The sequence below is a fragment of the Protobothrops mucrosquamatus genome, unplaced genomic scaffold (assembly GCF_001527695.2).
Source record: "Protobothrops mucrosquamatus isolate PMUCROS unplaced genomic scaffold, P.Mucros_1.0 scaffold56, whole genome shotgun sequence".
NCBI classification, from domain to species: domain Eukaryota; kingdom Metazoa; phylum Chordata; class Lepidosauria; order Squamata; family Viperidae; genus Protobothrops; species Protobothrops mucrosquamatus.
The window spans coordinates 723641-734745 of record NW_015386436.1 but is presented as its reverse complement, the minus strand read 5'-3'; the positions used below and the strand labels follow the sequence as shown (position 1 = coordinate 734745).

Sequence of the window (11105 nt, the reverse complement as noted above, 5' to 3'; positions counted from 1 at the left end):
GAGGGGAGGAAAGAAAGTCATTATGGGGGGGAAAGAAAGTCATTATGCTAATGATAATGTTATATGCTAATTGTTTCTTGGAAAGTCCAATTCTTTGGGTGCTGGTGCCATTCCTTCATCTGATGGTTGTAATTAAAGGGTGACTGAAACTGAAAATGACATAACTGAGCCTTGTTTTATATAATTTTTGTATCCAGGTAAAAGAACTTGTTCTTGACAACTGCAGGTCAAATGAAGGAAAAATTGAAGGCCTCACAGATGAATTTGAAGAGCTGGAACTATTAAGTACAATCAATGTAGGCCTCACCTCAGTTGTAAACTTACCAAAATTAAACAAACTTAAGAAGGTGGGTAGTTGTCTTATTTTATGAAGAAAAACATGAGTTGCCAAATAATTACTTATATAAAAGACCCTTGAACCCAATGTTGAATGCAGGTTTCTATGTAGCTAAACAGTAAAGCAAAACTTTGGATTCTCTTTAATAAATGTGGGTATCATCTAATTGTAAAGTGCAGACATTTCCTAACATTTCTCACTTTTTTTTATTATAACTCTGCAGCTGTCACCCTCATTTTATACATGCCCATCTGCCCACCTGACTGCCAATTTGGTCTCATTTGATAGTTGGCTCAGGTCATGCAGCTTCTTGCTTTTACAGGATGGCCGAAGCATGGGCTGCCCCCCCCCCCCGTTGTCTCCCTTTCTTTTCTTCCTTGGTAGCATCTTCTTGGCCAAGGCAAAGCTGCCTCGCCTTTGGAATCATCCTGGCTCTTCTCTGCTGCTGATGCCCTGCTAAGAGCTGCCCTTTTGCTTCCTTTTTCTCACTCTGTGTTCAACATTTGTTTCCTCTTCATTGTTGAAACAATGAGCTCTGCTAGCCTTTACACTTTGGTTTCATTACTCTTCTGCTAGCAGCCTTTTGTTTGTCTCACTGGAGGTGTTAATTCAGCTGTTCTCTTGGTTGGCATCTCTCTGCTCTGCATGTGACTCTCCATGCTGCTTTAGGACATCCTATCCCGTCTGCATATTCCCTCTTTCCCCATTCTGCCTTCTTTCTGCTCCATCATTATTCCTGTGGCTTTTCTTGTTCTTCTTTTGAGAATGAATGAATGATCATCTCACAGCCCACCTTCCCTCTCCAGAGGTCGCCTGCTTAGCTTTATCTGGACTTCCAGATGTGCTATGTGTCTTGGTTTTCCTTTGTACAACGGTTTTGATGGCCCTCAACGCCATTTCCTCCACTCCCACCATCTATTTTTAGTTTCAGACAAGCTCTGCGACTTCCCCTCCAAAACCTTCCACCGTTTCTCCTCTCCAGGCTCCCTCATTCGTTCTCTTTCGCTTCTCCAGTTCCTCCTTTTCTCCAAGCATCTTTCTGATGCTGCTGCTTTAACTTCCTTTCAAATGGCTCTCCTTAAACCCTCTATGTCTGGAACAATGTCATGTAGCTTCACTTATTCTTTGGGGAGTTATCTGGGTGGAATTTCAGATGGTTCCTGCCTCAGGAAAGGGATGTATCCTTTGTGAAGTGACATATGTGCACAGATAAGACTTTACTGTAGATATTGGAGAGCAAATGCCAAATCAGCTTAAGAAATTAATAACAAAATTGTATTTTCTTAATTGGCTCAATATTTATCTCCTCAGCTCGAGTTAAGTGACAACAGAATCTCAGGGGGACTGGAAGTATTGGCAGAAAAATGTCCGAACCTCACACATCTAAACCTAAGTGGCAACAAAATAAAGGATCTTAGTACAATAGAACCACTGGTGAGTCCATATAGACTTCTTAGCGAACCACTGCTTGTCAGTTTTCAGTACAGGCAGTCCTTGACTTACAACCACAGTTGAGCTCAAAATGTCTGTTGATAAGTTTTGCCCCATTTTACAACCTTTCTTGTTGTTAAGTGAATCACTGAAGTTGACAAGTTAGTAGCCTGGTTGTTAAGTGAATCTGGCTTCCCCATTGACTTTGCTTCTCAGAAGGTTGCAAAAAGTGATCACGTGATCTTGGGACACAGCAACGGTCACAGGTATGAACCAGTTGCCAAGCATCTGAATTTTGATCACCTGATCACGGGGTTGCTGCAAAGATCATAACTATGAAAACGTTCATAAGTCACTTTTTTAAATGGCGTTGTAACTTTGAATGATCTGTTGTAAGTTGAGGACTACCTGTACTCCTGGGATTATTCCTGTAGCCCTGTCACCCTGCAGCCTCTCTGGCCCTCCCCGTTCCTTTTCTGCCTGGCCCTCAGCAGCGCCTGGCCCTTCCCAGATGGCTGCAGGGCACAAGCGAACAAGGAGTTTGGGTTCTCTTACCCACATCTTGCACTGTGATCCACTCTTGACTGCCTTTCGTTATGATTCCTGGGGCCTACCTTATTCCCAAGAGATAAAAAAAACCCTGTGAACGGCTGCCCTGAACCTTGACTCAGTAACATTACGACTGGCAACATTTTTGGATCTGCCTCTGTCGCACATTGTCTGTGCTGGCTTTCTGCTGTGAAGGTCAACACACTTTAAAATGGAAAGTACACAAGAAAAAAGAGTCCCTAAGGATGAAACAATAAAATTGTAGTGCTATTTGGCGTCCCCATCAAATGGGACCAAGCGTCTTCCTTTTTAAAAATCTAATAGAATCCTTTTCAGTGCTGACATGAACAGAGAAGAGTCTTAGGTACTTGATATTTTTAGTTAATATACACTGATATTTAAGCACACGAAGCCTGTTCTTCCACAAGGTTTGAGTAGGTTGGGGTGACAGAGTGAAACTTGCCCAGTCTCCCGTGAGCTTCTGTGGCTTGGCAAGGGAGCATCTGCAGAATTGGTTGCAGACTTCCGCATCTCCTTTGTCTAAAGGGATGTTGTCTGTAGTCTGGAAACAAACAGGAGGCTGCTTCCTTCATGGGATTTAAAATTCCTGGCACACCTTGAGGAGATGCTGTCAGGGTTTGTTCCCATTGGGCCTTGGACAGCTCTCTTGCAGAGTCCCAGTGATTTGTGGCTCCAGGTGAAGCTTAAATCCAGCCCACTTCCAGACCTCTTGTAGGCCGATTCTGATCCTCACTAGATTGAAAGGATAGAGTACCTGCTACTTAAGAAGCCTTTTGATTATACATTTGGAGCATTTGTTGTTATAATTCTGACACAATGGTGTTGGGCTGAGGGTTGGCAATGAACACCTTCCTTTTCTTTCAGGAGAAGTTAGAAAACCTGAAGAGTTTAGATCTTTTCAATTGTGAGGTCACTAACCTGAATGACTACAGAGATAATGTCTTCAAACTTCTCCCTCAACTCACGTATCTGGATGGCTATGATCGAAATGATAAAGAGGCCCCTGATTCGGATGCAGAAGGCTACGTGGAAGACCTAGATGATGAAGAGGAGGAGGAGGATGGTGTGTGAGATTGATCTCTAGTTGAGGTTGACTCCCAAGAACAAAACTCCATATCTTTGCCTTATTTGATGCAGCAAAACCATCCACAGAGTTATCTGTATCAGTTCAGTTTGTCCTGGAAGCAGGAGACGGAATGAATCCTGAAAAATTCCTAGATTCCAGTGCCCTGTACTTCTCATTGGCACCAAATATTGATGAACATTGGCATCTTGCACTGGAATGGTGGGGTAAATATATAAGAGGACCTCTGACTAGCAGAGGTAGTATGTAAATGTTGATTTTATTCCTCTTTAAAATTACTGGAAACACGACCTCTGGACGTGATAATGGCCACTCCTACAGATTGCTTTCAAGGGGATTACAATAAATTGGAGGAAGAGGCAGTACTCAGTGGCTGATACGTACAATGGCTTAGTGGGACCTTTGTTTAGAAGGGACAGTAGAGGCCAGAAACAGCTACCTAAAATCCACACCCTGATTCTGAATTTCCAGCAAGTTTTAGGCATAACTGCTGCTTGAAAATCAGCGACTACTCAAGTAGATGGACTCCTTTGGATCTAATCCAAGGGTCATTCTTATATTCGTGCTCTTTTTAGTATCATGGTTCTTTTTGTCCTTAAATACTTGGCTTTCGTGGCATGCCAGCCACGCCACACAGTGCAGAGGTGTGCCATGTGCAAGCAAGGAACTATTGGCCTGGGGATTGTGGGGACTCCTGTCCTCGTTCTGCAGTTAAGGTTACTGAAGAGGCAGGTTCCTTGCAAGTCTATTGTCTGAAAGGTTAATGCTAGAAATAATGTTGACAAATGAAAAATACCCAGATGATAGGAATGTAAGCATTGATTAGACTTCAGAAATATTTGGAACTGACTGTCACGTCTTTTCTCTTGTTATGTTCCACTCCGTAAAAACATCAGGTGGTTTTGCTGTTTTAAATAGATTTAGCTGGTTTGGAGCGTTTCTCCTTCAATTTGCATGAGACGAGAGAAGTGGCAGAACTACATGATAGGTTGCTTAATGTTCTTGGCCTTCCTTTCGGGAAACCCGAAAGGGGCTCTTTATTTGTTTATTTAGTTCATTAAATGCCTGTCTTCTGCCTTCGAGGCCTGTCTCCTTTCTGAGCCTAAGGTAGCTTGCACAGCGATTGTTTCCCTAGTGTGGAAGAGAAGAAGAATGCAAACACTTCACAATCCCAACTTTCAGATAGCTGAAGGAGGGTGAGTGGGAGAGTGGGAATCGGGTATTTCTGTACTTGCTCAGTGATCCCCTCCCTAGATTTCTCCTGCAAAGGTTCAAGGCTCCATCCTGTCCTGACTGTAATGGTGCTCTTGCGCTTTATGGCCTGGGACAGATAAAGCAAAGATTTAGGAGGAGAACTGGAAGAAAATGAAATTGACTCCTCTCTTGGACAAGGTGATAAAATGGTTTGATTTTTCTGTTTTGTTTTTATAGAAGAGGACTATGATGAAGAGGGTCAGTTAGGATACTATGAATTAGAGGAAGAGGAGGATGTGAGTGAAGAAGAGGAAGATGTGAGTGGAGAAGAGGAGGTAAGACTGTAGTAATTGGGGGAGAGAATTAGACCAGCTGTAGGCGTCTTGTTTTGGAATGCAGGGTGGTGGGGTCTGATCAGCCAGAGCAGATAACTGCCTCATATCAAATGTGGTTATGGCAATTCCCCTTCCAAAGCAAAGTAGTTTTTCCAATTTAGACAAGTTCTAGATGCAATAAAACACGCTTGCCTTTTCTCTCTGGCAGGAGGATGAAGAGGATTATAAAGATGGTGAAGTAGATAATGAAGAAGAGGAAGAAGAAGTTGGTATGTGCAAAACAAACCTTGAGAAAACCTCTGCCCTGTTTAAAAGGCTAGAGAATTGGGACAGTAGCACAGATCTGAGAGACTGACTGTTATGCTGGGGGGGGGGGGTTAAGCTCTTGGCCTGGAAGCCAGGTTCAAGTCATCCCGCAACCAGAGGCTTGCCTCCCCCCAGAAGGAAGCTCTTTGGAGAAAAAATTAGGAGAGGCTTCCAGTGAGCATGCCTTGAGCTCTTAAGAGGAAAAGTCAGATATGAAGGAGAAACGCGAGAGCTATAGCTTCTATTTGGTGCAGCCAGGAATTTCTTCAGGGAAAAGTTAGTTTCTTCATTGACTATAGAGCTTGTAGAGTGGCCTGGAACTCTTCAATATGTAGTTGGAATTAAACAGATACCAACCAGCTAATTTAAAATTAAAAAGTGTGCAAAGTAGCCACTGAGAGGATTAGTACTGGGTTAATATTTTTATTTTATTCCTCTTCTTTGCACATATTTTATATGGGAAAATGCTTTTAATAATGCTTAGATAACCAGTTTCAACAGCTGGGTGCAGCCTGTACTGTAAAAGTTGCAGGGTGGAACTTAGCTCCCCGTGGAAGTGGGGCAAGAAGTGCGGCTGAATTTGGCAGGCGGTGGAAGCAGCTTTCCCCCACAGCTGCTCTGGCCTTTGCGCAGCTGGAAATCGGGCTTGAACATAAGTGGGTTGCTTTGCCCTGATCCCAGAAGCCCTCCGTCTCCTGCGGGCGGCCTGGGGAGGGGGGCAGCTGGTGGGGCAGAGAGATGTCCCTCATCCTGACCCTGCAACCCTTTCCTTTGACAGATGAAGCCCGGGGGGAGAAGAGAAAACGGGAGGCCGATGATGAAGGCGAGGAGGAAGATTAAATGCAACGTAATCTGTTTTGGGGGGGAAATAAGTCTCCTATTGTGATTTGACTGTTTATACCCTGTATTTTCACCCCTTCTCACCCCCCCTCCCTGGAATGTAATGTTGCTGTGAGATCAAGAAGGAAATGCTTAATTTTATGGGCAAGGGAATTAAAATAACATATTTTTTAAAAAACACCTGCCATTCAGACTGCTACACTTTGTTTCTGAAAAAAATATTTTATCTGTTATTCCTGTTTATGCAGTAGCAGACAGAACGCAAGAGATAACTTCATTTTTCTTGAAGTGGCTCATCTTGGACTCTAGATTTTTTTTTTAAAGTTTTTTAGAAATAAATATGAGCCGGAAGATTTCCACAATGATTCAAATTGATGGCTGGAGCTGGAGGGCGGAGGGATAATTTGGGCCTGAAGACTCAGTGGCTTTCCCCCCCTTTTTGCCAGTTTATGAAGATATTGTAAGTATTTCTTTCTTCTCTTCTGGATGCAGCAAAATTGGCCGTGGGAGCATTCCAGCCGCCGCCACCGCAGGGGAGCAGCAGCATCTTGATAACCAAGTGTTTTCTTGTTACCTGTTTTGTGAATGGCTGCCGTTCCCAGAAACCCTTTTCTTCCACTTCCTATCGGTAACATTTACTTGGTTGTTTGTAAATAGTGACCAACTATGTAATTTCTCTCTCCTTTCTCTCTCTCTCTCCCTCCTTTTTATTTGGTTTGTGGGGGTGATTTTGCAAATTTTTATTTTAAAAAATCTCGTAGAGCATGGCTGGGCAAGCTCTCCTGGGATGGGAACCGCTCAAGAATATGGCAGGATCCTTGTTCAGCTCCCATTCCTGGTTGGTTCGTATTCTGACTATTGAGGGGGTCTAGAGCAGTTCTCTGTAAACGGCAGTCATGGAAATATCTATAAATATATATAAAAAGTGTTCCTAATTTCCTGAGTTAACTGGTGAATTGCATTTGACAGTTGTAATAAAAAAAGAAAATGTTTGAACCCTTTTAACTAAAGTGTGTACTATTTTGGTCTGTAAAATACTATATATAAAAATATATTAACAACTCCTTGATATTAGGTGATGAGAATCTGTTTCCACGTGTGCTCTACAATACTCTGAAGATCTTTGCAAACCGTTTAATAACAGAGGAGACAGTACTGGACGCCCAGGCCAGTCGGGTCTCTTTTCATACACGAGCAAGGATTGCTGAAAGAAAAGTTGTATTTTCTTAAAAAGTCAGTAAATTGACTGCAAAGTACCTAGTTGAATGTACAGATTTAATTTCATGTCCCTCTTCGAATAAGAGCTCTAGAAGTGGCTTGTATTTTCTAGTCAGTTTCTCATCTGTATATAAACAAGCACGTCCATTGCGACCTTCCCGCTTGCTCCCCAAAGAGCCAAACTTTTTGAGTTTTATGTCTTTGTTAATTATGAATTTCAATAAATCTTTTTATACAATTTTTTTCCTGTGGCTTATTGCAGTAAATGGGCCACGTGGGAATTTTCTGCTTGATTTTAAAGTTTTTTTTAAAGAACAAACTTGTAATTGTTTTAAGAATCTTTAAACTTTTTTTAAAAAATAAAATTAATTAATCACAATGGCTCAGTCCAGCAAAGCAAAATACCTCAGGGTAACAGAAGTTGAGGCCTAGTTGCGTGGCTCTACCTGCACTATCTTACTTTCAGGCTTCCCAGAGGAGCCCGCTAGGCCCCTGGAAGAACGGGAGCTACCTGTCCAGGAGTGGAATATTCCAGAACACACTGCAATATTCTGTTTCTCCTGTGGGCCACAGTGACTAGGCCATTCTAGGGAAGAAATGGGAACAGCCCAGGGTTCTATAGAAAAAGTAGTTTTGCATACCCCTTATATCTGATAGATCTGATTTTTTATGTCAGGTTAATGAGGAGTTTTGCAACCTCTGTAGCCTCATTGGTTTTCCATTTCCATTAGATCCCTTGGGAAGATCCTATTCTAGCTGGGAACGTTCCTCCGCAGAGACTTCTTTCCCTTAAGGAAACCATCTTGATTTGTCTACTCACAAAGTAGGTGGAAAAATTCAAGAGGCCAATTGTGCTTTCACTATCCATCCAGCTGTTATGAAGACTACAGTAGATATCCTGGGCTTTATTTCAGAGTTTATTCCATGAGTCTCTTTGCTCTGTCTCCCCGTCTCCTCACCGTCCTTTGGAAGGTTTCCTCCTCATTGCACCCAGAAGGCAAGGAGACATCAAACTGACCGGTTTGCTATTTGGGTAGCTTTATTTCATCGCTATCGTAGGGCGGCATAAATAATAAGCAAATGGGAACACTGAAGTGGCACAGTGGAAAATCAGTGTTAGGCACAGAATACAATGTGAACCGTGGTGGCAGAGATGCAAAGAGAAAAGAGGCCTAGTTGCCTGACTGTCCTTGTGGATTAAAGGTTTGGGGAAAGGTAGATCCCAAAGAAATCTTTGGTGCGCAATGTGGAATCTCTGGCAACCCAGCTCTAATTTTCAAGGAAAGTGATTGTCTGCATACTGGCGTGGGAAATGTGAAACCGCAGGACCAGAAGCCCTGAGAAGTTGAACTGGGCAAAGCCCAAAGGTCAGCTTTTTCTGCCCTTGATGGACAAAACTGATCCTGCCAGATTCACTCTTCTGTACAGTAAAAGCTTGTCCTAACATGCTGGCTTATTCCCCACAACATCTGAATGGGATGATTCCCAAGCCACAGTTGAGGGAGAGCAGAACTAGTATGGCTTCAATACTTTGAATGCCTCCCCTTAATCTGTTGAATTGGCCAACCTCCTTATCTCAGGCAGCAAAATATGTAGGGCCAGCCTTGGAGATAACAACTTTGGGATTAACAGGCTTCCTAGAGTGGGACACCAAGCAATCCTGACCAACCAGCAGTGAGTGAGAAAGCATTTGTTAAGTTGCACGCATGGCGTGAAGGCAGAGACAGAATCGGCTCAGCCATCGTAGCAACAGCAGCAGCAGCAGACTGATCTCCCAAAATGGTTATTATGGAGAGACCCCACCTACTCAACCACCCTCCTCCCCAGCCCTTCTGCAGGATGCTGCCTACTAGTAGCACTCTTTAATATCTTGTTTGTTTCTGAGATTTTACCCTAAAATTATTTTTGTAAATAGTTCAAGGCAGCAAATACACCTAATATTCCTCCTCCTCCTCTCCCCATATCGAACCGATGAAGTGTATTGAGCTAAGACAGAGAGACGGGGCCAAAGTCACCCAGCTATCTGTCATGCTCAAGACAGGACTGGAACTCAAGACTCCTGGTTTCTAGCCTGCTGCCTTGGTTAAACCCTTCCTGGCCCTCCTTTGTTCCCAGCCCCCCTTTGGCAGCATGCAAGGTGTTCAGCTCCAGAAGCCTCCTTGGAAATGAAGTCAAGATGGTTGTGATAGGGCAGTGAGCAAAGCCCTCCTAACGCATCATGGCCACCATACTGATTTTGAAATCTGCAAACTCCAACCTCTGTGGGTGCCCCTGTCTGGTGCTAAAGGTTGGCCCTTTGTTGTGCAGGTAGCATGCCAACTCCCTCTCTTAAAAAAGATGGGAACTGTGTGTGGGTTTTTTTAGGCTAAATAATGAGAATGGGACCATAAGAAAGGCTGAGCGACAAAGAATTGAGGCCTTTGAACTATGGTGCTGGAGAAGACTCCTGCGAGTCCCTTGGACTGCAAGGCATTCAAACTGGTCAGTCCTAGAAGAGATCAACCCCGACTGCTCTTTAGAAGGCCAGATCCTGAAGTTGAAACTCAAATACTTTGGCCACCTAATGAGAAGGAAGGACTCACTGGAGAAGGGCCTAATGCTGGGAAAGATTGAGGGCAATAGAAGGAGACGACAGAGAATGAGGTGGCTGGATGGAGTCACTGAAGCAGGAGGCGTGAACTTAAATGGACTCCAGAAGATGGTAGAGGACAGGAAGACCTGGAGGAACATTGTCCATGGGGTCGCGATGGGTCGGAAACGACTTTGCAATTAACAACAATGAGAATGGACCTGCAGTTTTGTAAGTGCCATGAAAGCTATCAGGGTGTCACACCCCATAATTAGCTCATTCACTCAATAAGCAGATCTGCCTTTGGACAGGGTGGGCAGTGGCCATCAATCTTCCTGGGTAGCTTCAGTGAGATTACCATCCCTTTTCCTGCCACAAATTGGCCCTTTGTCAACTGCTCCATTAGCTGCTGAAGAACCTGAGCTATGAATCTGAAAACTGTCAGGACAGGAGAGTCAAATTTAAATACAGGTCTACTGTGCACTGCTTCTACCAAAAGGAATAAAACACACCCATAACTCATATGCTTCTTATGGAGAATACATTAAAAGTGCTTAACTTTTGCTGAATTAACTGCTTCCCACTTGAAAAGCCGGTTGGGTCCTTCATTTGGATTCTCTTGATAAAGAGAAGGATCTCTGATAGGCCTGTATGTGTTGCAGTTGTATTTCGGATTGTATTCCCTCAAAGGCTTCATCTACTTGCCACTTAACAGCATCTATCTCCTTTTGTCAAGCTTATCCTCAGGACCCTTGTAGCTGTGTGTGTGTCTGTACACATAGGTACATTCACAACCACTCTTGAAGAGACCAATCAGAGATGCAACCTGCATGTATTCATTACCCAGTGGCCATTAGGTATATTTCAGCAGAATAAATTGTAGCTACCAGCCGCCCAAGAGAGATGCCTAAGCAAGAGCCAGCCCCAGACAGGCAGGGCGAGCCCTGGAGGGCGTTCAATAACACCAAAGGCCAAACTGACTGCAGGGTCTAAGGAGCGCTCGGGCCACAAGGCACACCCCAGGACAGTTCCCAGGGAGAAGGGTGTTCCCTGGGCTCCTCCAGATTTCTGTTCAGTGTAGTGAGCTTGCATTTCAATTGCACACTCACTGTTTATCAGCCATACTTTACTCAGGAAAACAAAGGTAAGTAATAATGAATTCAGTTGCTTTCATCTGAGCTTACAGTATTTTGTTTTTTCATCCCTGGAATAATCAGGAAT

The 11105-nt window shown here is 43.6% G+C and overlaps 1 protein-coding gene across 1 annotated transcript in view; it reads left to right on the top strand.

Moving 5' to 3' along the window:
* ANP32A (acidic nuclear phosphoprotein 32 family member A) overlaps window positions 1–7555 on the top strand; it is a 14618-nt gene extending 7063 nt beyond the window's left edge. Inside the window, exons 2-7 of the mRNA XM_015811898.1 lie at window positions 198–347; window positions 1649–1771; window positions 3203–3401; window positions 4854–4951; window positions 5160–5220; window positions 6036–7555. Of these exons, the coding sequence (XP_015667384.1) occupies window positions 198–347; window positions 1649–1771; window positions 3203–3401; window positions 4854–4951; window positions 5160–5220; window positions 6036–6097 (693 nt within the window). The 3' untranslated portion in view covers window positions 6098–7555. The remainder of the gene's footprint in view (window positions 1–197; window positions 348–1648; window positions 1772–3202; window positions 3402–4853; window positions 4952–5159; window positions 5221–6035) is intronic.
* The last annotated feature ends 3550 nt before the right edge of the window (window positions 7556–11105 follow it).